At 45.0% G+C, this 27,582-nt stretch overlaps 1 protein-coding gene across 1 annotated transcript in view; it reads left to right on the top strand.

Moving 5' to 3' along the window:
* Positions 1-4,206, top strand: part of DTL (denticleless E3 ubiquitin protein ligase homolog) — a 31,094-nt gene extending 26,888 nt beyond the window's left edge. Inside the window, exons 14-15 of the mRNA XM_035111282.2 lie at positions 1,577-2,382; positions 3,654-4,206. Of these exons, the coding sequence (XP_034967173.1) occupies positions 1,577-2,382; positions 3,654-3,722 (875 nt within the window). The 3' untranslated portion in view covers positions 3,723-4,206. The remainder of the gene's footprint in view (positions 1-1,576; positions 2,383-3,653) is intronic.
* The last annotated feature ends 23,376 nt before the right edge of the window (positions 4,207-27,582 follow it).

The raw sequence follows: 27,582 nt of genomic DNA, 5'->3' as shown, positions 1-27,582 counted from the left end.
CTCAAATCCAGAAATCCTACTGTGAACAGAATTACCAGGCAGGTTTACGCTATTTATTGTACTGTTATCAGTGTGCTTGGCACTTAACAGGGTGAGAGCAAGACAGATCCCTACCCTGTGGAGGCAGCAGAGGGAAGATGGAGGTAACAGGAAGGATATGCATTCAGTCCAGGCCACTAAATTATGACTTGACTTTTCCTGCCCTACAGTCCATTCAGAGCAAATAGAAATAGTGTGGCAAATTATTCAGGACAGTGTTCTTCCTTACTTGTTCTTATTTGCAGAAAAAAGGGGCATTAGTGGAGAGGATAAAAGAGAGCATTAGCCTGCCCTAGGTTCAGAATAGCAAGTTGGAGGTGTGGCATGTGTTGAGCAAGGAGTTTGTAGGGATTTGTCCTGAACAATTGCAGTTGCTGCTGTTTCTGTCTGAATCGAGAGGCCATGCAGTCCTTGCCTTTCTGTTCAGCTTAGTTTTACAAGTCAAGGAGCTAGAACCTCAAGCTATTAATAACCACTATGATTCATGAAGGCCCAATTGATGCACTAAAGCAATTTTGTATGGGTCTACAGCTGTGTAGCAAATTATTGGCACCAGACCTAATACCTTGATCTTTTTCAATTCTATCCCAAATCCCATGAGTGTGTCTAAAAAAATAAACCTAGCAAACCCAAAAGGTATGTAAGAACCCCTGTGCCAGACCCACAAGAGAGGGTATCCCAGATACTGCTTTTGACCTGGGGGCTGATTTTTTCACCTTCACAAATGCTTCTTTCAACCCAGAGAAATGGAAGAAAGGGATTGTTTTGCCAACATAGAATTCACTCGCAGGAAACTTGCAGAACAATAGGAGGGTATGTGCCAGTTCTTTCGTGCTGTGTGTATCTCATGTACACACGCATATGTCATTGTCCTCTTAGGGAACCTACTTTTTTTAAAAAAAACAACAACAACTTCCTATTGATACAGAAGTAGTTGTTAAATCTCCCAGCTTGAAAACTACAAGTGATGTCCATGCTGGATATTTACTGTCAAAAAGTTGACTCTTGTTAGGGAAAAAATGTTATACCTTATTCTTTATTCAGCTCAGGAATGGGAAAGAAAGTGCAAGGATCGCACAGACATAAGCAGATTTCCTACATACCTTGGCTTTTTGAGCACCAAACATGTGCTATGTGCGCACAATAGTTATTTGCACTCCGATTCACTGTTGCCTTAACCAGGTACTATTTTATTTGATTAAAACATGCATCCAGCTAGTGGGTGGCACAAGCTGCGGCTGTGCAGAGACTATTAAACTGACTGCAATATAGAGCAAGCTCTTCTTCCCTCTCACTTCAGAGCTATAAGCTGGGAGGCAGGGCGCTGTACAAGTCTTTGAATCCTTCAAGAAGAGGAGTCTTGCTTCAGTGTTTGTTTTACTTGCATGCACATCCATAATTTTAGGCTGCAATCCTAAGAAGTTTGCAATGAGAGACCCTTAGGCTATGTGGAATGCTAGTATGTCCTGCTTGTGCCCTTGCTTTCTTCACACTTGGGCTGCTTTGTCCTCATCTGGGCTTTGTGTTTTACCTTCAGGAACTCAAAGCAGCAGCCAGGGGACTCCTGCTAAAGCCTCTCTGACGGGCAGCCCCCCTATTTCTTCGCCGCAGCCTGCAGCCTGCGCTCCAGCTTACACCGGAGATCTTCCTCTTCCCTCCAACACACCAACATCGTCATCGATCAAACCTTCAGCCACACCGGCCTACATTCCAGCAATGCAGAAGGAAACCACTACAGGCACAGTGCGCAAACCAGCTCCTCCTTCAGTTATGTCCATTCAGCAGTGGATTACCAAGACTCCAAATGTATCTTCCCATGTGAAGGGACCAAAAGCCCCAGCAGAGATTCCTCAGGTCAATGCCACTTCTGAATCGCCACGTCTGAGGCTTGAGACACGAGCCAAGAGGAGGCTGGACTCCAGCAAGGAAGGACCTGGCAATTGCCTAAGAACCTGCAACTGTGTGACTGATCTTCACCCGGTGTCTAAAAAATCCAGGCCACAGCAGGACACTTTGGAAGCAGACTTGGAAGGGGAAGGCTGCCTGACCCTCAGTGGTCAAGCTCAGGCCTCTGAAAGCCTGGAAGGGCCTTCCCCACCTGGAAATCCTTGTTCCCCTGCAAGCTTCTCAAACCTTTCGCTTCCTCTCAAGGCCCCTTGTGGAAAAATGACTGACAAGGAGAACGGTTCTCCAGACAAAAGAAACTGGCTGTCTGCTTTAGGGGACAAGCTACGGAATAGCAAGCCTACTTCTCCAAAGGGGTCTGGCTGCAGCTCCCAGCCATTGCGGAATCTTAGCACGAGGCGACAGGAAGCTGGGACAGGAATTGTGTCACCAGGGCCTGTAAGTACATTTAACGTGGCCAAATCTTTGATGTTGGAGTTGACTTCTGGGGTTCCCAGTGTGTGGTGCCTGAGGGGACCCTGCAGTCCCTCAGATACTCCACTTGTTACATGCCACTCTCAATGTTTAATTTATGTGTGTGTGTGTGTGTTCTATTTTTGGAGGTTTCCCCCTTTCCAAAGATTTTTGCAGTTGCTGGAATGGCAAGTGGTGCGGCATTGAAATGATGGGGGTGATGCAGAGGGTGCTATGGGGATAGGTTAAAGGGATGTGGCTGGCAAAAGTGAGGGAAATGGGAGCAGGTAGGGCATGCCAGGCATAGACGAAGTAGGGCAGCCCATTTACCCTATGTGAATGTTTACCCCACCCTGTTCTATTGCTCAGAGTGGCTTCAGCTTCTTAAAGCGTTTTCTGCCTTCCCTTCAATCCCATCTAAAGGCTTTGAGGAGGGTTGTTGCTGACTGCGGGAAACAGCACCGGGAAGCAAATCATCCATTGTTATCTGAGTTTCTTTTCCTGCTCTGTCACAGCAGGCAAAGCTGCAGCAATAGATACAAGGAAGTGGAGCTTAGCTGTGTAATGGGGATGGAAACATTTATAACAGGACTGCTGCATTCCGTTCCGTGATAGGAAGGACACTTTGCTTTGGGGTTATGGGAAACGCATTTGCCATTTTTTGGAGACCAGGGCAGAATTGGGGCTCTCTTGCTTCATGGGTAGCTAACTTCACCTTGCTTAATTTCTCTGATTATGTTTCCTGGAAGACACTACCTCACTCAGATGATGAATGAGTCTCAGGGCTGCCCTTTCCTTGAGAGAAGGGGGTTCTGCCCTTGCTCAGCAGCATCAATTTGATACTTGTGGACTGCAAGGCTTGCATTCTGCGGTTTGTTGTCTTCTCAAGAGCCAGTAAGGTGTAAGACTTGACATGATGCTTGATAGCGTCCGGGTTCAAATCCATGCACAACTATGTTGTCTGCAGTGGGGGACAACCATATTGTGCCAGTTTGAGAACTTTCTGGTGGGGAGAGGAATGACACAAAAGTATTATAAAATAAGATTCCTTTTGGTACTTCTGCAAACCTCGGGATTCCCCAGAGACTGCTGATACCTCAGCATTAATGGTGCTGTTTTGGCTACATGAGGATCCCGAGGAAGTTCATTATTTGAATTTGTGAACTAGAATGGCTTTAGAGAGAGCCCCCCTCCAATGTGTATAAGTGTATCTGACCTGATACATAACTCTTTCTTTCTTTCTTTTCCCCTCGCAGGGCGTAGCTACTTCGGTTCCCATGAGGAAGATTTGCACATACTTTGAGCGAAAATTGCAGAAAAACTGACAAGTAACATTCTTCTAGACTTTCTGTAATGTTGTAGCATACTTGATGTTCCTGTGAGTGGATTTGTACCACCCATTGAAATACACTGTTGTCTTTAGACCTTAATAAAATTAACTTCCTGATTTATTTTTTTAAAAAAATATAATATCTGTTATCCATTTATTGCATTTAATTAGTTAATACACCAGCTAAGGGGGGATATCTGCTCAATTAATGTATAGGGACAGATAGATTTTAAAATATAAAGTGGTGTGTGTTTTTAATTGTAATATTTCTATCAACCTTTTCTCAAAACCTTTGTATTTCTTCGTTGGAAATATGTTTTGCTATGTCTGGCATGCTGCTTTCAATGGAAGGAGGTTTCAAGTACAACATTAGCACCCTGCCTTTAATGGTAAAATTAGATATTTAGCTGAGCCTCTGACTCCCATTGAAAGACATCTATATTTTGTGCTGCTCATTCTTTCATTGTTGCAACAGTGTAAATGTGACTTGTTTTATATGAATGCAAAGTTTCTTAACACCCGTGGCTACTTTTTCCTTCTTTTCTAATGGAGCTCATATGAATGGGAGGAGGGGGAAACATTTAATACAGTACTGGGGAAAATACTTCACCCATGCCTTGAAGCATCATTTGAAGGAATGCCTAAGTGAGAGCATTATTGTCACCGTAGTTCAGAGAAGTGAGGCAGAAAGCCTAACATCCTGACATGTGAAAGACTCACTTCTTTTCTCAGCCCTCTGTTTTTATTTTCTTTTAACAAAATTTATAGATTGCTTGGTTGCACAACAGCAGCCTCTAAGAGATTTACAAAATGCATGGAGTGGGCATCTCAAAAATAACTTCAGGAACCTGAGCTCAGAGTCATGTCCCATAAGAAACATGACTAGGATGAATTAGCAAAAAAAAAACCCTGAGTCCCAATTAGATGCAAGAGAAATTCATTTGTTATAGTTGTCCAAATTGGGATCAAAGACTGAATTGTAGTTGAATTGCTAGAGCGACATACCGGTAGTTGCAGAGATTAAAATGGTTAGTTCAAGTAAAATGTGTGCACAGCCTTCAATGCTCCACCCTCCCTGGGTCTAGCATCTTCTACTCTACTAGTTTCTATGATAGGGACAAATCTAGATAGAGATAAGGAATATTACTGTTGATCTATAAGGAATGGGGACTGGTGGGAGGAATCTCCCAGGCTGTAATAAATGAGTGGCTGAACACAAGCCATAGGTACTGAAAATCAGTCTGGTTTATCCAGGAAAATGTCAATTGTGAGTGGCCGAAGGTAAGTATGCCTTTGTAGGTAATCTTAATCACTGAATGGTTCTTTTCAGAACCTTCCAAGTACAGTTCCTAGAATAGAAAATTGATTTAAGGGGACAATGCATGCCTTCATATTCTCTCAAGCATCTCTGGCTAGTACGAGGGGAAAAAACAGATAGGAGGCAAGGGAACAGGTAGGGAAGGGAAACTAGTGACATTTGAAGCTTTCTGTCTTAGGAGAGAGATCCCAGGAAGGCTGAACAGCATGGTCCTTCGTGGACAAGCACTTAAAATAACTTGGGCTTCTGAGAGGATCAGGCACCTGAGAGCTGAGACACAAATCAAATGGCTGAGACTATAATAATAATAATAATAAATTTTTATTTATACCCCGCCCTCCCCAGTCAGAACTGGGCTCAGGGCGACTCACACCAATAAAATTACAATAAAACATAAAAATTAATTAAAATACAGATTAAAATACAATAAAATTTAAAATGCAGCCTCATTTTAAGTAGTCCATAAATACAGCCATGAGGGAGGAAAACACAGGGGTCAGACTAAGTCCAACCCAAAGGCCAGGCGGAACAGCTCTGTCTTGCAGGCCCTGCGGAATGACAACAAATCCCGCAGGGCCCTGGTCTCCTGTGAAAGAGTGTTCCACCAAGTTGGGGCCAATACTGAAAAGGCCCTGGCCCTAGTAGAGGCCAATCTAGCCACCTTATGGCTCGGGATCTCCAGAATATTGTTGTTTGTGGGCCTTAAGGTCCTCCGCGGGGCATACCAGGAGAGGCGGTCCCGTAGGTACGGGGGTCCCAAGCCGCAAAGGTAAAGGGACCCCTGACCATTAGGTCCAGTTGTGACCGATTCTGGGGTTGCGCGCTCATCTCGCATTACTGGCCGAGGGAGCCGGCGTATAGCTTCCAGGTCATGTGGCCAGCATGACAAAGCCGCTTCTGGCAAACCAGAGCAGCACATGGAAACGCCGTTTACCTTCCCGCTGTAGCGGTTCCTATTTATCTACTTGCATTTTGACGTGCTTTCGAACTGCTAGGTTGGCAGGAGCTGGGACCAAGCAACGGGAGCTCACCCTGTCACAGGGATTCGAACCGCCGACCTTCTGATCAGCAAGCCCTAGGCTCAGTGGTTTAACCACAGCGCCACCTGGGTCCCATAGGTAAAGGTAAAGGGACCCCTGACCATTAGGTCCAGTCGTGACCGACTCTGGGGTTGCGCGCTCATCTCGCAGGGCTTTAAAGGTCAAAACCAGCACCTTAAAGCTGATCCTGTACTCCACCGGGAGCCAGTGCAGCTCGTAAAGCACTGGATGAATGTGATCCCGCAGCCGGGACCCCGTAAGGAGCCTCGCCGCGGCATTCTGCACCCGCTGGAGTTTCTGGGTCAGCTTCAAGGGCAGCTCTGCGTAGAGCAAGTTACAATAATCAAGCCTGGAGGTGACCGTTGCATGGATCACTGTGGCCAGATCAGGGCGAGAGAGGTAAGGGACCAACTGCTTGATACGGCGGAGATGGAAAAATGCCACCTTAGCTGTGGCTGCAACCTGCGCCTCCATGGAAAGGGAGGCGTCGAAGGTTACACCCAAACGCTTGACAGAAGGCGCTGGCACTAATTGAGCCCCTGCAAGAGATGGGAGTTGGCCCCCCAACCCCATATCGTCCCTACCCAGCCAGAGGACCTCTGTCTTCGAAGGATTTAGCTTCAACTGGCTCCCACGTAGCCATCCAGCCACAGCTTCCAAGCACTTGTTCAGTGTGTCCGGGGCCGAGGCAGGGCGGCCGTCCATCAACAGATAGATCTGGGTGTCATCAGCATATTGATGACAACCCAGCCCCAAACTCCAGACAATCTGGGCAAGGGGGCGCATAAAGATATTAAAAAGCATCAGGGAAAGGATTGCGCCTTGCGGGACTCCACACACCAAGGAGTGCCGCAGTGACAACTCCCTCCCTAGCGCCACCCTCTGTCCCCGACCTGAGATAAAGGAACGCAGCCATTGTTGGACTGTGCCCTGAATCCCCACGTCGGCAAGGCGGTGGTCTAAAAGTTCGTGATCGACCATATCGAAGGCTGCTGACAAATCTAAAAGAATCAGCAGTCCCGACCCGCCTCGATCCAGCTGTCTACGGAGATCATCTGTTAAGGCGACTAGAGCTGTCTCGGTCCCATGACCAGGGCGAAAGCCGGACTGAAATGGATCTAGAGCTGATGTTTCATCCAGAAACCTACCAAGCTGATTAGAAGAGGCCTTGAGTGTGAATCCATCCTTAAGTGATATAAACAACTACTGACTGGTAGGGACAATACTAATTGAGGAAGACTTTGTTTTTGTCAGGGCTGCTATTAATATCAGTAACCTGCCTGTCACCCTTAGGTCCCAAGACAGGTTACAGCAACTAAGACACAATGTTAAAAATCGGTTTTAAACAATTTACACTCACAGAAATCTCTGTTGTCTTACACTCATATCTCTAGTGTCAAATGCCAGGCTAAAGAGGTATGTCTTCAGCATTCAGTGAAATGTTTTTGTGAAGGTGCCAGACACACCTCTGTGGGGAAGAAATTCTGCAACTTTGGGGCTGCCACAGAGAAGGCCTTTTTCCAGGCCACCACACCCTCCGCTTCTGAGGGCAGTAGAACAACCAAGAGGACCCTTTCTGCCGATCTTAACACCCAAGGATGTCTGTAAGGAAGAAAGCAGCATTTCAGCTATTTGGAGCCTGAGTCGTCAAAGCTGAGCGATTTAGGGCTTTAAAGTTTTTAAACACTAACATGAGCACCCTGAACCTGTTTTCAGACAGGTTATGTGAGCTCTAAGTGGAACCCAGCCAATAATCTGGCCACTGCATTTTAAACCAATTGATGTTTTTGAGTTGTCTTCAAGGACAGCTCTGCATAGAGCATGTTGCAGTCATCCAGTCTGGAAGTTCCCAGAGCGTGGAGTACAAAAGTGGCCGCAGTTCGTTGAACCAGCCAGAGTTGGAAATTTCATGGCCAAATGGAGGCACATGCTTGTGCTGGAAGCCAGCACCTAGCAAACAGGTCAAGTGCCGAGTTGAGCATTAGCATACACTCAGAGCTCTTGCTCTGGGATGCCAGCCAGAGCAGGCACCTGAGTAACAAAGGGGGAGATTATTATTTAAGCAAAGGGAGTCCAAAGGGTCAAGCAATGCAAAGGATTATTTAGCAAAGTGGTGCTTGATCTCAACAAATCCTGCCAATGGCTGGATCACCACAGAAAGTAATTTGCCCGCCTTTAGAGTGTTTGTTTACAATATCCTGTGACCAGAGTCTCGATTCACTGGCACTCTGCCACACCTATTCCTGCTTTGCATCACTAGACCTTTTTGAGTTTGTTTTTCTTCTCTGGAGTATATATACCTACCCACTTAAGACATGACTTTGTGTATTTGATGAAATAAGCTCTACTATATGAACATTTATGCTGCAGTTTATTAGAGCCTTTCCAGGTGCTGCGGGCTTCTTGCTTGTATTTGCTGTGGCACACTTAATACAGACACTTCTCTGGAACTTCTCACAATCCAGTTTCACTGCAAGGTGCTTTTTATAGTTTCGGGCTTTGCAGCCAGGTCCTATCTGTGTTTACCTGGAAGCAAGCCTTCTTTCACAATGAGGCAGCGGAAAAGTAGGTGAGTTCATCATGCCCTATTTTCCCCCCTCAAGTGAAGTGTCATCAACAGTGATTTAAGCCCTGTTATTTAGGTAGAAGTGTGGTTTTCAGCACCCTTTTTATTGTACAAATTCACTGTGAGGTTAAACTCCTAAACCTTGGAAAGAATAGGGACTGGGGAATAATACACACTGCACCAAATGCTAATTGTTTCATTGGCAAAGCTTGAGGACACAATGCTAAAGTCAAGTTTTTCCTCATAATATCACCGCAGGAACGAAGCACATCACGGGGGCTTGTATTCAAATAACTGCTGTAGTGAAACAAAAGAACACCTGACTGGAATTAATGGCACCGATGCCATATCAACAGTGGAAAAAATATCCTTTATTCAGTTCCATTTATGAATCACTTCCTATGAAAGATCTCAAAGCGGTTAACAATAAAACGGCAATATGAAAAATGACTTCACCGACAAAACTGAGACATTCCATAAATAAACACAGTTTCAAATCCAGTATAAACCAGGATAAAAATCTCTAATAAAAGCCTTGTTGGAAAACGAAGACATTCAGCAGTCTAAAAAGACAATATATCTGATATATGAAGGAAGTTCCAAAGAGGGGCTGTTTCCACACTAAAGGCCTGAGTCCTACCTTGTACAGATGGTATCTACAAGAGGCCCCCTGCTTCATAGCATTGTGATTGGTTGAGTAAACCAGGAATAAGGCTATCTTTTTAGGTACCCTGCTCCCAAAGTGTGTAGGGCTTTGTATACTGTGTATACTTTAGTATCTTGAACGCAGTGTATTTCTTTCAGCAGTTTTATAACATCACGTGGCAATGGCCTGCGCGGTAAGCACTCAAGCTGCTGTGTTTTGCACTAGCCACAGCTTCCAGACCAACCTAAGGGGCAATTCTACATTATGGCAATCCTGGATGGACAACGGTTGTCAGGTTAAATCCTGGTCCAGAGATGACTGTAGCTGGGTCTCCAGTGACGGATAGATCCAGGAGCACTGCCTAGACCATGAACCTGTGCCTTCAAGGGAAAAACAACCCTATCCAAAGCAAGCAATTGACCAATTTCTGGACTCAGAAACTGCTCACCCACAGCACCCTGATCTGAAGGAGCTTCTCCATCCCCATCATTCTGTCCAGCTGAGGTCCAGCTCCGAGGGTCTTCTGGCGGTTCCCTCACTGTGAGAAGCAAATTTATAGGGAACCAGGCAGAGGGCCTTCTCAGTAGTGGCACCTGCCCTGTGGAACACCCTTCCATCAGATGTCAAAGAAATTAACAACTACCCGACTTTTAAGACATCTGAAGGCAACCCTGTTTAGGGACGCTTTTAATATCTGAGGAATTATTGTATTTTAATGTTTTGTTGGAAGTCGCCCAGAGTGGCTGGTGAAACCCAGCCAGATGGGTGGGGTATAAATAATAACATCATCATGATGATGATGATGATCATCATCATCTTGATCTTGCCAGGGTTTGGAGTCTGCTTCTTGGCCCTCATCCAGTCCACCACTGAGTCTCGGCACTGGTCCAGGGCATGCCTGGCCTCTTCTGATCCAGATGTTACAGCGAAATAGAGCTGGGTATCATCGGCCTACTGTTGAAAAGTTGCCCTTAGTTCCCTGATATACTAAGGGGCAGAACAGGATGATCCCACTCTGTGGCTTCATGTATATTTTCATGGATAATAAGACAGAGCCACGTGGAACCGCAGATTTAGAGGGTCCATGGGACTAAGCAACCTTTTGAGACCAAGTATCCAAGTAGCAGCAGAACCGCAAAGTGCTGCCCTCCACCCTAGCTCCAACAGCTGTCCCAGAAAAAAAAATACCATAATAATGCTTACGTTGGCTGAGAGATCAAGGAGAACCTGCAATGTCACACTTCCCCTGTGTCTATAGGTCATCCTAAAGAACTTGTGATATGCAAGTGTTCATACACCCTTTTTTTCACTCCTACAGACAAGGTGATATCTGTGCCAAAACCAAGCCTGAACCTAATCAGATCTTGGTTTCATCCAGCAGAACCAAGATCTAGTTGACAACCACTCACTTGAACGCCTTCCCCAAGAACGGGACATTTGCTTTTGGCCTGTAGCTTAAATTACCTGAAGCAAAGGACTGTTTCCTAAGGAGTATGTAAACCCACATACGTTGTTTTGAAAGCTATGTTTTCTAAGGAGGTCAGTGGTGTTGCGGTTAAAGTAAACTTCATTTTGATGAGTTTAGAACTTGCTGGATCTCTGAGGACAGGGTGCTGCCTCACATCAGATCAAACTATTTTGTCCATCTAGGCCAGGATTGTATCATCGACCCCACGACTTGATCCTTTTAGCTAGAGATACCAGGGATAGAATCTGAGGTGCTAAGCAGGCACTCTGCTGCTCTCTTCCCAAGAGATGTAGCAACCGAGTAATTTTGTTGTTCCCACAAGGGGACAATGACAATAAATATATCTTATCTTATCTGTTTAGCAGGTCTGGCTGAAGATCTAATTTGCTTAAACCAGAGTTTCAGAAACTTTTCCATTCGTTTTCTATGCATTCAAAAGAAGCCTCTATGGTTGGAACCCCTGCAAAATCATAGGAAGCCTAGGGCTCTCTCCAACCCAAAACTTTCCCCCTAAATTATTACTACTACATTCCAAGACCCTCCAAGTGTCCCTATTTTCCAGGGACGTCCGAATTTAGAGAAGCCATCCCAGTTTCTGATTTGATCCCAGAATGTCCCACTTTTCCTTTGTTGTTGTTGTTTAGTCGTTTAGTCGTGTCCGACTCTTCGTGACCCCATGGACCATAGCACGCCAGGCACTCCTGTCTTGCACTGCCTCCTGCAGTTTGGTCAAACTCATGTTCGTAGCTTCGAGAACACTGTCCAACCATCTCGTCCTCTGTCGTCCCCTTCTCCTAGTGCCCTCAATCTTTCCCAACATCAGGGTCTTTTCCAAGGATTCTTCTCTTCTCATGAGGTGGCCAAAGTATTGGAGCCTCAGCTTCATGATCTGTCCTTCCAGTGAGCACTTAGGGCTGATTTCCTTCAGAATTGATAGGTTTGATCTTCTTGCAGTCCATGGGACTCTCAAGAGTCTCCTCCAGCACCATAATTCAAAAGCATCAATTCTTTGGCGATCAGCCTTCTTTATGGTCCAGCTCTCACTTCCATACATCACTACATCATCATAGCTTTAACTTAGCATGTCCCTATTTTCAATGGAGAAATGTTGGAGGGTGTGGAGTTATCTGAGCCCCGAGCCATCTGAAGGCAACCCTGTACAGGGAAGGTGTTAAAAAAAAAGTTTAATGTTTTATTATGTTTTTATATATGTTGGAAGCTGCCCAGAGTGGCTGGGGCAACCCAGTAAGATGGGGGGGGGTATAAATAGTAAAATTATCATTATGGAGTGGGACGTCCCTATTTTCATCGGAGAAATGTTGGATATGCATTCCATAAAATGACATTCTGATAAGCAGGCAGCTTCAGCAGGAAGCACAGCTCCTGCCCACAGCAATGAGAGACTATAGAGCAGGCAGAAAGTTTCATACATGGGCATGAGGAATGCATTTTGTGGCCAGGGTTCTCGTTCTCTCCCTCACCCTAAAGAGGCTTTCCTTTATCTGAGGCCTGTCTCATTCTGCAGCGCAGTTCCTGCTCGTTGCCAGGCAACCCCATTCGTACTTTGGTGAACAAATGTTACACAATCTCTACAGTTCTGCTTTTCTTATTAGGAGAACATGCACCTTGGCTAAAAATGGAATGTTTCCTTTCTTCAGGCGACCCGGGGGGGGGGGGGGAGAGAAACAACGCACCCAGCCCAGGGATATTTTTAAAATGGAATCAAAACACTTAAGCGGTTGAATTGTGAGGCTTTCGCGTATCAGGTTGCAGGATCACGGAGGGCCTGTTGGTTATTTGAAGCGTCGGCTTGGTTCGCTCGGTGGTACATCCGTTCTCCTCTCCTGTCACTTAAACAGAGAAGTTTTTCCTGGCTGGAATTTGTATAACTGCCAGGCTGTAGGCTCACGAATGAGAATGACGTGACAAAATGTAAAACGCAAAAGAAACAGCTGAATGGTAACTGTGGCCTGAAATTGAGAGTGTGTGTTTCTGGCTGTTTCTATCTTTTCAGCGTTTCTATCTTTTCTATCTATCCAGCGATGGTTCAGTTTCGCTGTGTGAAGTTCAGTCTTGGCAAAGTCACTGTCTATTTGTAACTTTGTCCCCATTTGACTACTCGTTTCTTGAGGTTAATACGCACGCATCTCTATTTTTTAAAAAAGACTTTGGTTATGTAATCCACTGGGATTAAAAAACAAACAGTAACAAGTAGGGTTTTTTTAAAAAAGTTTCGCTGAATTTCCGAAGCACGTAGGGAGCAAATAGTCACATGTGTATCTATCAAATATACATATTCTGCACATTATTGCATTAGCCAAGTATACTAGTATGGTGATGTGGTTGGAGCTGAAGGTAATAGCAGGGAGAACCAGGTTCAGCACCACATTGAGCCATGAAGTTCACTGGGTGACCTTGGGACAATTAGGCTGAGAGAGAGTTAGTCTGAACAGGGTTGTTGTGATAATGCAGTTGGTGGGGGAAACAAGGTATGCCATATTGAACTTATATCACTAAATATTTTGGAAAGTCATCCTACTATGCATTTGGACATCTTTCTCAAAATACCATAACCAAATTTTGCATGATGGTTCCTGAGATCAAAGAGCAGGTTTCTGTCTATGTTTAGAAATAGTGGGATGCCATTTTGAATCAAGATGGCAGACCGAACCTTTCAAAACTGCAGTTTCAACCCCTGGTTTCAAATCTGCATCCATTTTTTGGTTTCTCACAATTCCTAAGTAACACCACGTACAAGGCTTTTACATAATTTTTACATAATTTTACGTAATTTCGCTTTTACATTTAAAACAATCAGCCCATCCATATATAAGCAACGTACAAGGCTGCTCGTTGTTTATATATTGATGGGCTGGTTGTTTTAAATGTAAAAGCGAAATTACGCCAGTAAATTGAGATCACCCATAAAACAAATTATAATTTAAAAGAAATGTCTGCCAATGAATCTTTGTAACACCCCGTAGGCAAAATATCCACTTCAGAGGGTGTGTGTGTGAAAAAGCTCTTGTTGATGGTGCTAAGGTATTTTTTTTGTCCCCAGTTGCTTTGTACCAGAGCAGAGCAATGAAGTCCCTTAGGTGTCTGATAGTGAAACAGGATCCCACACACTTCCTGGCTGCTGAGCTGGATGTCGGTGAAGGCAGCATTCCAAATTATTTGTTGTGTGCTGACGGAATGGCCTCCAGACAGCTTGTACTTTTGGCAGCTTGCTAACCAGATCCATTTGGCCATATCAAGGTGGTGTTTTCCTGCTCTGTTTTTTATTTTTTTATTTTTAAATAGCTCCCTAGCTAAGCAATGGAAAAGTTTCACACTGGCATTTACAGTTTGCCTATATTTGTTTCCCCCCCAGATGAGATGGCCACAGTAGGAAAGATGTCGCCTACCAGAAACCAGCGGCCCAGAACCAACAACGTACAGGTGAACAAACCTCAGTATTCAGAGCTGAGCAGTGGTACGCATTTCTGATGCCATCGCTAACTCTTGAGAAGCCCAGGGAGCCTTAAATCTCTTGCCTCAGAAGAATTATAATTTCTGCCAGTGGATCTGCCAACGCTTTCTCACAACTCTCTTATTCTGCGCCTAACTTTTCTGTGGGATATATTGTTGTGTGCTCTGACCCAGTAGTTTTAAAACTTCATACTCTGGGCCAAACCTTGAAGAATAAAAACTTGCTCGTGCCACACCCATTTTTTAAATTGATAGGAAATACATTGGAAATTGTATACATTAATAGGGAATTGTATACATTGATAGGAATTGTATACATTGAAAGGAATTGTATACATTGATAGGAAATACATAGGAAATGCAACGAGCAGAAGGTATCTGCAAATGCATACGTGACTGAATGAACTTCCTGTGCAAAAGCTGGGTAAAAACAAAGCGGGTTACACGGGAATGTCAAACCAAACCACAGGCGAGAAGATAATGATGCTGCGCTGAACCACCATACCCTGACCGAGCTCGCTTGACAGTGATGCAAGCTCGTCTGCTTTTTCTGGAATTAAAAAATTACTACTGTTGCAAAGTAGGCAAGCCTTTAATGATACAGTATGCAGCCAATAAGAGTTTCTTCCAACACTGATTTTCATCTCGGGGGCTACGCCAGCTGCTGACTGGTGTGACGTGGTTATACAAAAGGAAGGGTTTGAATTTGTCATTGGTTAAATTATGGGGCTAATTGCCCTAACCCCGCCCTTGTCTAGCCACTGCCTGTCATACATCCCTGCTGATGTGGTTCAAGGAAGAGCACTGCTCATCTGCACATGCTTGAGCATGAACAGCTTTGTAGGATTGCACTGTACCTGGGAGTGCGATGCCAGCATTCGCCACAAAGAGAAAACAAATATTTGGGGACAATGGTGACAGCAGGGAAAGAAGAGACTTGTAGGATTGTCTGGAAAGGTCTGTTGGGATGGATGTGGTTGGAAAGGTACAAACTGAAGAACAGGGTTTAGAGAGGAGCGGAGGCAGGAGGCACAGTGGAAACAGGCTGGTGAAGAAGCCAGAGAGTCATCCCTTCCAGCTGCCCTCCCCTTGGTCTCCCAGAACCAGAAGAGGAATGAAGAGGGTGGAACAAAGAGAGACAAGGTGAAGGAGCCTCAGGTTGATGGAGAAGGACCCAGGGAAGGAGACTTAGGGAGCTGTAGGAAGGCAGGAAATTCCTTGCAACTACCTCATTGGAGCAAGACCACCTGTGAAGAGTTGCTGTGATCACTAGACCTGTGCTGTTTTGGTTTATTCAAATAAAGAGTTAACATCACTGACACCGGGTATTTTATTGCTGACCTTCTCAGCTCCTGGCACTTCAGGATACATAGGGAGTGTGGCTAATGTCGCGAGCAAACACTGGCAGTGGACTAAAAAAATAACGTGTGCACAGCCTGAAACCAGACTTGCGTAACTCCTGGCTTGCCAAGCCAAGTCTCATCCACCAGCCATGTATCATAGCCTGACAGGTACTTCCCTCCTGTTTTATTGCAGTGTCAAGCATGACCAAAACAACGTTCATTGAGTCCTCTGAGAGGCTGGAGGTGCAACTGGTCAGGACTTGTGGAGGATGAACCTCTGCGCTTATTAGTGAGTTAACCACAGGCATGCAAAGCAGATTCTGGATGGTCAGGCTTGATTGTGTGTTCTGTTGAATAAAAATCTCAGTGTAACCCTGGCTGGAGCTCAACCAGCTTGCCTGTGTACTTTTATTATTATTATTTATTAATTTTGTATATCGTCCTTTATCCATAGGTCTCAGCATGGCAGTGCTGTCCTGAAAGATATATCTTTAGGGTGTTGCTGTGCTGGTAGGTTCTGATTCTCAGGCTTAGTTTCAACATCGTGGTCAAAACATAGTTAGAAATGAACTGCAGGGGTCATGTGCTCTCTCCCCTTCTCCTCTCCCATACACTGATTCTCCTTTTTGATTTGCAGTCAAAAATCAAAGGTGGCGCTGTGGTCTAAACCACAGAGCCTAGGGCTTGCCGATCGGAAGATCAGCAGTTCGAATCCCCGCAAAGGGGTGAGCTCCCGTTGTCCGGTCCCAGCTCCTGCCCACCTAGCAGTTCGAAAGCACGTCAAGTGCAAGTAGATAAATAGGTACCGCTCCAGCGGGAAGGTAAACAGCGTTTCCGTGCACTGCGCTGGTTCGCCAGAAGCAGCTTAGTTATGCTGGCCACATGACCCGGAAAAACTGCGGACAAACATCGTCTCCCTCGGCCAGTAAAGCGAGATGAGCGCTGCAACCCCAGAGTTGTTCACAACTGGACCTAACTGTCAGGGGTCCTTTATCGTTACCTTTTTATACCATAGTTTGCCTTCAAATCATAATTGGGGGAAATGGTTTGAAGCGGTATTATTATTATTATTATTATTATTATTATTATTATTATTAGGGTTTGGAGAAACCAGGAAGAAGGGAGAAGAAGCCAAGAAAATGGGAGAAAGGAGGACCTGTGTCCATAGCACGTTCCAAAGGGCCAAAACATAGTCTTCTCATGGCATCTGAACTGGGCCACCCTATGGATTCATTCAGTGGGATTCATTGTAAAACACAGCAAATATTGTTCATACCCTTCCTCCACCCTGCATTGCTTTTGCAAAGGTTCTCGGCTGCACAGCAACCTTAAAGAACAGTTTAAGGAAGGAAATTATGAAATCTATTATGATCAAATGCTTCATGTCAACAGCTCTCCAAGTTGGTAGAATACCTTTTTACCCTCCAGGGTTGAGCAGCACTTTCTAAGCCTCTTTCCTTTCCGATATATATCCTTAGGCACAGCATAATTAAATAGCATTAGGGAATAATCTATTGTTCTGTGTGTTTGTCCTTTCCCAAACTATGGAAAGTTTGGAGCAACCCTTTCCTTTCAGTAATGCAGCACTGGAAACATCTGTTGTCTTTGCAATCATCTGTTTATAAAAGTTTGTTATTTATTATATTTATATATTTTTGTCCAATGAGCTCAATTATATAATTCCCACAACACCCCTGTGAGGTAGGTTAGGCTGAGAGGCAATGACTAAAGCAAAGTCACCTAGGGAGTTTCATGGCTAAGTAGATTTGAACCTTGGTCTCCCTGGTCCAACACTCTAACCCAGGCATCCCCAAACTTCGGCCCTCCAGATGTTTTGGACTACAATTCCCATCATCCCTGACCACTGGTCCTGTTGGCTAGGGATCATGGGAGTTGTAGGCCAAAACACCTGGAGGGCCGCTGTTTGGGGATGCCTGCTCTAACCAATACACCACACTGGCTCTCTTAAGCATAGTTTGAGCAATTACTGTAGTGTAGGTCAGAGGCTTTCAACCTTTTTGGGTCCATGGCTCCCTCAACCAACTACATTCTTTCTGCAGCACCCCTGTGGGGCTCAGGAACCCAGTTATGTCACCCTTTGCCTACAGAACTGACAGCCCCTCACTCCTTTTCGAACACCCTCCCTTGTGGAGTGTTCCTTCAGCCTCCTCTCCTCTCCCCTCTCCTTGGGAGTTTTCATCTGGTCTATGTCTGGGGTCCTAAGACACAGTATAACAGGAGTCCTCCAGGCAGCCACTGCTGCTGCCCCTGGTCTCTGAGCTATCCCACCCCCACCCCAAGGAGGCCTGCCCCACAGAGGCCTGGAAAGCACACACACAGACCCCAGCCAGCCCCAGAGGCACCATTCACCTGGGGAGCTTGTAGCTAGGGCCCTGCAAGCCTTTTGGAAGCAGAGATGCAAGAGGGCATCGGAGGAAGGAGGGAGGAGGGAAGGGAAGAGGGACAGAGGCCAGTGTTGCCTGCGGCACCCCTGACCATCATTCAAGGCACCCTGGTTGAAAACCACTGGTATAGGGGTTTAAAAGCAAGCAGATAGGAAGTCTCCAAAGCAAGGCCTGTCCTCTCCCTGCAAAAACCAAGAACCAATTCATTCTCCTCTCACCTGCCAAACACATTACTCTGTTCAACTCTCCTTGCCCCCACTCCCTGTGATCTGGGCAAACCAGTTTTAGCTGCAGCATACCTTGGAGGCAGGCGTGACCCAGGTTACCTACAGCTATCTCTTGAATTGCTTGACCTTTATTACCTTTTACTTTGTGGGGGGAAACAAAAACAAAATAGAAACAGCGCTCTTCTCTCTGCACTCAAGGTATATGGTACATACCAAGCAGGCTCAACTTGATGCAGTCGTTAGAGGTGGCTCTGGCCCTTACAAGCTTCTGCCACAATAAACTTATCGGTCTGTAATGGGCCAGAACACTATTTGTTCTTTTTGTTGCTACAGAATAAGCAAGGCTACCCCTCTTGAATTTTAAAGGAGGTTTTAGGGAAAGAGCAGCTTAATGACTGCTCCACTGTACACTACTCAGGTCCCACCCTAGGAGGACAGCATGACTCACAACACCTTGTTACGGATACTGCTCAAGACAGAGTCTCTTTCACTACAAAATGCCCTGCACTTTGACAGCCATTCTTTTCAAAACGGAAGGCATTAATAGTTTTATTTAGCATAACTGCTTTGTTTTGTTGCAACAACATTACCACTCTTGCCAAGCAGCGCAAGCACAATAATAAGAGTTTTATGATCTGCCCTGCAAGTCAATTGAAGAAACCCAACGGCTGCATTTTTTGGATGGCGTGCTAAAGCATGGTTTAGTATGGCATGAGTAAGCCTAGGGAAAGGGGCAAGAATGCATGCCTGATGGCAGTGCCGTAGCTATGGGGTGGGGGCTAGCTGGAGTTTTTGCCCCAGGTGAAGCCTCCTGAGGGGTACCATTGAGGCTCCCAGCCTCGTGTGTGTGTGCAAATGTGGGTTTGTTTGTTTTTTGCCAAACTGGGTCTTTGACCCGGGTGTATAAAGCCTAGTTTCGCCCCTGCCTGTTGGTCACCTAGTCTGAGGGTTGAGCCGTGGGCACCAGTATGGAACCAGGAAGGGAACCAGAGTCAGGATAAAAGGGGCAATCAGGGCAAGAAGAGGCAGGACCAAAAGAAACACAGAGGCACGGCACAGTTCAGGTTGGCCTTGTTGCTCAAGCAAAGCAGGAAGTCGTCTTACGTTCCTTCCTCTCCAGGAGGAGCCTATGCCTAGCAGGCTGAGTCAGTTCAGAGCCAGAAGGCTCTTTACTGAGAGGCTGCTGTTGAGAAGTTCACCACATCAGGGACAACGATCAGCAGTTCCTGACACTAACGCTCGTTCAGACTGTGCTTTAGAGCAGTTTCCCAAACTTGGGTTTCCAGCTGTTTTTGGGCTACAACTCCCATCATCCCTAGCTAGCAGGGCTAGTGGTCAAGGATCATGGGATTTGTAGCCCAAAAACAGTTGGAGACCCAAGTCCGGGGAACCCTGCTTCACAGCAAAGGTTTCCAACCTTTGTGGGATCATGGGGACATCTGCAAATTGTTGTGGGCACTATCCTCACCCTGTAAACAAGCACCTTCTGCAACTGAATGCATGGAGCTTGAAATAATGCTTCTTTCAAGCATTATTGGGTGCCACAGGAGGCCTCTTTGGACACAAGTGCCATACTGGCACCTCCTGGTTGGTAACACCTGAATGTAGCCCATTATTATATATCAATCGGGCTTAAATTTTTGCACGACTACCAAGGAGTGTCAAGGAGCTGCACGGTTGTCCTGCTGACTGCAAGGGCCTGATGCTTTTTCCAGTACTGCCAGCCTGTGTGGCAGTTTCTCCACTCTGTTCAATTTCTGGTTTTGTAACTAGACAGATATGCTCCAAGCATGCCATGATTCTCTAGTGCTCTGATCTTGCAAGGCAATTGACCCTGCAATAAAACGGTTGCCCTGAGACTGTTTACCACTTGAAATGAGAAATCGGAAACAGTATTATTTTTGAGAGTGTTTTCTGTGGCAAAAAGGAAGAAGTATTATTAGATAATATTATCATGTTTTTCTTGAAGAAGAACCCAGTGGGAGTTAAAACATAATGGGGGGCACATGCATTCATTTGCACATACTGGTTTTACTTCTGTATTTCTTCTGGGAGACTGACACGGCCATTTGTTCATAAAATAAGGTGGCAATTCTATTTACAGTTGGCTTTGAATCAAACAGAAAGCACAGTCGTTTTGATGCTCAGCATATGTGGTTAGATTCTGCCTCAGCTGCTGGCAAATGAATCTCTGATTCAGTTTAAGGAGGAGTTGTGACTACTTGTGTCTCAACTGAATACAGCCCTTGAGGTAAACAAGTGTCGAGAGGCAGCCCTTTGACCTGTCGCTTTTCTGATGTGTCTCCGTCAAACAGGCTTTTTGTGAAGATAATCATAGCTATGTTTGCAAAGCTCTGCTGAGATGACAGATTCCTTCTCACCAAGTTACCCAGATTCACAGAGCTTGAAATGTAAGAGATAAATTGGAATCTGCAACAAAGCGTTGCAGTGTGAAATGGAGTGCTCTTGTTCAGAATACTCCACTGCATTGCCCCTCTTGTCCAGTTTCCATTCAATTATCAGTCAGCATTCTGTAGGCATAACAAAGGCTATGTATACATTAACGGCTTAAGAACACATTAGTGGTGAGGTTATTTTCTCTGCTGCGTTTCAAATTGCATTTGCATGTCGCTGTACACACCAGAGGAGGAGGAGGAGAAGGCCATGGTGAGGGGGGAATGCCGGCCCTGGCACCCACAATGAACATTTTGTGGGTGTCCGGGCCTCCAGGGCCCCTGGAGATGGCATTCCTGGCCTGCACTCTGCTTCACATCTCACACAGAATTCTGGCTTTCCCCCTTCTAACTAACAGGTAGTTGAGGAAGGAGTCTATTACCTTAACTACCCATACTTAGGCCATTGCTTCACCAGGAAGCTGGCCTAGGTATTCCAGCAATTGAATCCTTGCCAGATCCAGGAATTAGAAGGGACTCAAGCATGCAGCCTGACCCCCCTCTCACCCAAACTCACAATACAGTAGTACATACATGCAGACATATTTAAATGTATCACTTCCGTGCATGTGTTACCTAGTTGAGGGGGTTGGAGCAGGAAGTTAGCATCCCTGCTCTAACTTGGGTCTGTTCTTCGTGTGCAGAATGTGTTGGCGTTTTTAATTGGGATTTTGACAACTTAAAAGTAAAAGCAGGCTGCATGCAAGTCAATGGAGCGTGAGACTTCTCCATGCAAATTAGCTCTTGATTTGACCTGAGAGGAGGTATAAGGGGGCACTTTAAACAGAATGACCTTTGTGGCAGCCAGAGAAGTATGGGGAGTGTGTGTTTGTGTGTGCGTGTTTCTCACTTTGAAAAATTTCACGCTGAAAAATTAGTTATACGTTCCCTAAAAGGAGAAAGGACATTCGAAGTGAGAGATTCAGTAATAAGTATTGTTAGTTAGCGATATGTCAGTTGTGCATACCATGCAGTAGTGACAGGCATCAGTAAATAAAATTAAATAAGAAGAAAAGCCAAATATAAATTGCATAGGTGTACATTTGTATATTTTTTATATACATTTATATACCACAACGTGGGTGGCGCTGTGGGTTAAACCACAGAGTCTAGGGCTTGCCGATCAGAAGGTCGGCAGTTCGAATCCCCACAACGGGGTGAGCTCCCGTTGCTTGGTCCCAGCTCCTGCCAACCTAGCAGTTCGAAAGCACGTCAAAGTGCAAGTAGATAAATAGGTACCGCTACAGCGGGAAGGTAAATGGCGTTTCCGTGTGCTGCTCTGGTTCGCCAGAAGCAGCTTTGACATGCTGGCCACATGACCTGGAAACTATACGCCGACTCCCTCGGCCAATAACGCGAGATGAGCGCCACAACCCCAGAGTTGGTCACGACTGGACCTAATGGTCAGGGGTCCCTTTACATTTGTAGCAGGTAGGAGGGCTATATTAGAGTATTCACATTACCTTTTAATACCCTATTTTTCATTGTAGCTTAAAATTTGAAATGTTGAAGTTGTAATATTTGAGTAGGGCTGTATCCATGTCTTCTCAAAGGTAATGGCTTTAGCTGGTCAGTTACTTGCTCATCAGCCTCTCAAAGAGCTAGTTCTCTCCAATGAGAGGGGAGGCATCCCCCCCTCCTTATCTGGCTGGAGGCCAATTGATCCTAGATAGATCCATTACCTTTGCAAAGGGCTAGTTTGGCTGGTCCAACAGGTTTCCACTCACTCATTTTGCCTCACTGATACAGGGACACAGGTTTGGAAGCAACTTCGGGTGTGTCATCCAGATTGACCCCTGCAATTTATAACGTTATTATTATAATGTTATTAATCTATGAAAGGCTTCATTCCCATAGCACATAAAAACTGTGAGTTGGTGCGTGGATCCATGCCTATTTTAGCATAAGGTAAAGGTACCCATGACCATTAGGTCCAATCGTGGACGACTCTGGGGTTGCGGCACTCATCTCGCTCTATAGGCCGAGGGAGCCGGTGTTTGTCCGCAGACAGCTTCCGGGTCGTGTGGCCAGCATGACTAAGCCGCTTCCGGTGAACCAGAGCAGCGCACGAAAACACCGTTTACCTTCCTGCCGGAGCAGTACCTATTTATCTACTTGCACTCGATGTGCTTTCGAACTGCTAGGTGGGCAGGAGCAGGGACTGAGCAACGGGAGCTCACCCCGTCGCAGGGATTCGAACCACCGATCTTCCAATCGGCAAGCCCTAGGCACAGTGGTTTAGACCACAGCGCCACCCGCGTCCCCCATCCTCTTCTTCAGCTTACAACTGAATCCACTTTTACTTCTTCGTTATAATTTTGAAAAAGCAGTGCTTCAGTTGCTGTCTTGTTACCCATCCTTAGGTGTTGACGCTTCACCAAGAACAAAGCAGAAGAAAGTTAAGCTGGGAGTGGCAGGAGAGGAGCAAAGAGGAGGAGTGGGATTGTGGGTGCACCATCTTTTATGTATTTGCTTTGGAAAATGTGCAAACTGCTTGAACAAAAACCTCTCCGAGTAGTGCCAGCCCTGAGCCTCCTTAGCAAATTAGGGGGCAGATTATCACTCGGAAGACAGCATGCAGGTAGGGGAGGCTTATCTCTTCAGTCCCTGAATGAGATTGGAATGGAGATTTGCACCTGAGGGAGTGGGGCAATGAGGGGTTGTTGGGGGTGAATTCCCTTCTCTTGCACAGGGTGCTTCTTGCCTGAAGTCCAAAACCGGTTTCACAGCACATGGCATCTGACTGGGAAGCATTCCAAATGCGCACAAACTGTAAAAGCTCCACACTTAAGAAAGGAAAACACTGAATAGCTTTCTGTTTGGTTGAGTCTTCCCTTTGCCTTGCTCACGAAACAGCCTTCAAAAAGGAGATGATCTATGACATACCTTAGGCAGTTACCCTATTCAATCTTGCTCATCCTTCTACAAGTCATCCTCTGTAACACTTGGTGTTTCCCTTGAAGAAACGCAGCTGCTGGTTGCAGGAGCCAATGGCTCATGGGAGTACAGGAGAGTTCTAAATCTCCTCCTAACATTTTCATAACACTTCAGTCTCTGCCCAAAAAACAAATTCCTTCTTTGTCCAAATCCAGTACTTGCATTCAAAGCATAGCTGTCAAGTTGTCCCTTTTTTAAAGGGAAATTCCCTTATGCTGAATAGGCTTCCTCGCAAGAAAAGGGAGAACTTGACAGCTATGATTCAAAGCCTGTTTCTCTGTACTTTTAACCTGGCTGGCTTGTCATGCTTTACTTCCTCAATGTTCTCTTAAAGTACAAAAAAGTCTTTATTCCACAAACGGTGAACCACCACCAACAAGACCCTGTCACAGGGCATCACCAACAGGACTTCCCTGCTGATTGCTTAACCTAGCTCAGGGCAGTCCAACTTCTTATAACAAGTGGGCTGCAAGAATATTTTGACATGGAACCAGCAGGCCGCACATTGTATTGTCATGCGGGGGGTGGGGGTGGAGGAAACAAGGCCAAAATTTGACGCCCACTCCCAGCCTTTGTGCTGCCTTCCCAGAGCTGGCTAAGTGAGCAAGTGTGTTTCAGGAAGGAAGCACAAGGCTCTGACAGGGTCCTAGAATTTCCCCACCACTTTTTTCTTGAGGCGAAAGAATGACGAATTGCATATTTTTAATGGTATCACCTACAAGGTGCTCAAAACTATTTACCTCATTAAGCTCAATTTAATTTTCATTCTTTATGATAAACAGTTAACCACAATGGTGTTGAAATGTTATTGCTTTAAGACACAGTCTAGCTAGACTAGAATATGAATCATCTTTAGCTGCTTCCTGAGGCAACGTTTCCGCACAAGCTGGAGATACAAAATAAATGCTTGAGATCTCGAATGCTGTGCTTCCCAAGACTTTGATAATGATTTAAGTTCAAACTAGGTCTTTACAATCTTTGTTTTGCTGCCCCTCAAGGGAGTGATTTTGAGCCAAAAGCGGGAAGAAAGAGGGTTAACCAGCCCCTCCCTAACTGTTCTGCTCCTGATTACAACCTACACAGTTGTTTTTCACACACCACAAACACACACACACACACACACACACACACACAGCATGTGTCTCCTATGCAGTGCTTTTGGGGGGAGTGGGAGAATGAGGTGCTGGTACTCATATCTTGATAAACGTGCTGTGGGTGCCGGCACAAAATGTCACACTACTCTCTCTCTCTCTCTCTCTCTCTCTCTCTCTCTCTCTCTCTCTCTCTCTCACACACACACACACACACACACACACACACACACACATATACACACACACACCACTGTTCCCATGTAGTTTGACTTTAAAATGTTCTAGGTGCAAAAGAGCAGTATTGTGCATCCAAAACTGTGTGCAAAACTGCGGAGCTTAAAAGGGAAGCACAATCCTCTTTATGCATGAATAAGTGCTAGCAAGGTGACTCATTCCCAATTTTAAAGCTTTGCAAAATTCTGAATAAATGTATACAGAAGGGATTTGATTCTGATATTTGTTATTTGCTTACCAAGGCTTTCTCCCCTATTAATAGCTTTGATAGTCACAATTGTAGCCAAATTTATTTGGGATAATTATAAGTATACTCATTACAGCTGTGTCATCTAGCCAAATGGTAGGTATCACACGTGTGTGTGCGTGCATGTGTTTTTTTTCAGAATTTATTTTGGAGTACTAATTATGCTACCAGCAGCAGTTGTTAAGTTTTCTTAGCATGACTCAGAGCTTAAAGCAAAGCATACAGGCACACAACACTCCTTCTCTTTCTACATCTTTTACTCTCTTATACGCACGTGAATGCATATGTACAGCACTTGCTCTCTTCCTTGGCAAGACGACAGTTCTTATAAAGACATCCCCATCACATATAGGACTTGTCCAGTGCAGTACAGGAAAAATGATGCCTTTCACTGCACATCTCTCTATGGTGGTGCTCAGCACTGAGATCAGGAGATAAAGGCCTTCTGCTTACTGTTTAGAGAGAGATTCTAGAGAGAGAGAGAGAGAGAGAGAGAGAGAGAGAGATTTTAAATCTCCCAATCTCAGTACTGACCACCAACCACAGCACTGAGACCAGGTTATGAGGTGCTCTGACTCATTTTCACAGAGCAATCACTAAAGAAAGAGCAAGCTGTTGGATTTTTTGAATAGTCAAGTTATTTTAGAGCCGGTCTAATGTAAATACTGTCTGTTGAAGAGAAACAGGTGCAGGTGATTTCTGTTAATTGCTCACAGGTGTGGGCTCTGCTTCTTGTATATAAGGCTCTGCCAGAAAGCCTTCTGTATCTCTTAGTTAGATCTTTCAGTTTGATTCATCTCTAAGTAGATAACTCTCTCAGTTTAAGAGATTCCTTAGTTGAATCTTAGTATGATTGCTTAGTTATAATGCTAGTTTGCTGTTAATTCTTGGGTAGTTTAATGGGAGTTTTGTGGGAGGTTTGGAATGTGGGAGAAAGCATTTATATTTAGTTTAAAGTCTCTTTAGAGTCAGTTTGTATTTCAGTTAAAGAAACCCAACCGTTTGTATTTTCATCTGCATACTTTTACAAGTGTGCAGCTAGTAAGGGGTTTCATATAAGGGAGATAATTCCCTACGCTCTTGGTGGTGTTTTCTTAGCCAGGTCAACTTCTGACTGCATATTATTAGATTGTCCAATTGTCTAATTGGCAATTATCAATAACACAGCTTTGTGAGACAGAAAGATAGCAGAGAAATCTATCTGCCTACGAACAACTTTAGCTGTGTTGCAGACACTTGCAAAAAATACTCGCCCAGTACGCTCCGTCACAAATGTCTTTGCTCTGTTTCAAAAACCTCCAGAAACTTTTCCTTCCAAGTTTAGATAACAGTCCGTAGCAGCGGAAACTTTATCCGACTCTCCATGCCTGTGAAATAACGGTCCACTCCCTTGTTCATTAAAACAAAGAGATTTATTGCTTAGGGCAGCTCACAGCCAGGAGAGTTCAACTCCATCCTCGGCTGGAACTGCGACACGAACAGACAGTATAAAAACATACAGTCCTATATAACAAAGTATACAACAGCAACAGGTACTACTTCCTGTTTACATGGACACGTCACAGAGGCCCTACGGCAGGACGATTGCTGAGCTATTAACCCTCTCAGCTCACACATATACTCTGTGTGAAGCGTACTTTAAAGGGCCGCTGTAAAACTAGGATATATGATTTAGGTTAAGCAGGTTTCAATATCCAGTTTTCTCCAATATTATTCTTATCATATATATATTATATTCCAATACAAGCAGAGGGATTTGGTCTGATTGAGATCAGGAGAACAAGCTTCAGGACTAGTGGACAAACTTCCTGTGGTTTGTTGGGCCAGGTTTGGCCCTCAGGTTAACAATCCAGGTTTAAAAGAGTTTGTTTTTTAAAGCCAAATAGGTTTGGAAGTGTTAAAGGCAGACATACGTTCAGGATTTTTTATTCTGTATTTTTGAATTTTAAAAAAGGATAACACACATCCATTAGAACCCAAAACTAGTAGCAAAAAATAAGCTATGTACCAATTGGCCCCCAAAAGGGAGCTATAGCACCTATTTCCTCGGCAAGACAAACCTAGCTTTCTCCCACATGTAGCAGCCAGGGAATCAAATGCTGATTCAGTTTATTTTCACCCATCCCCTAGTGGCTCAGGCAAGGCTGGCTGTACATTTTATGTTTAATCGCAAGACATATCAGGGCCAGATCTCCCACTAGGAAGTGTAACATAACCCCCCCATCAGGCAGCAGATGCTGGAGGGTGGAGAGCAATGGCGTCATGCTAGAGCTGTGCAAGCCACACGTGGCCTGTCTGGCACCCTCTTAAGCTAGCTTGTTGCCTTATAAGTTCTTGATCTTAAGCCTTGATTAAACATAAATCTGAACCAAACACAGTGGTTCAACCAAATACAGTGGCACAGAC

The sequence above is a fragment of the Zootoca vivipara genome, chromosome 3, assembly GCF_963506605.1.
Source record: "Zootoca vivipara chromosome 3, rZooViv1.1, whole genome shotgun sequence".
NCBI classification, from domain to species: Eukaryota; Metazoa; Chordata; class Lepidosauria; order Squamata; family Lacertidae; genus Zootoca; species Zootoca vivipara.
The sequence above is the reverse complement of the archived record's forward strand: the minus strand, read 5'-3'. Positions and strand labels throughout refer to the sequence as shown.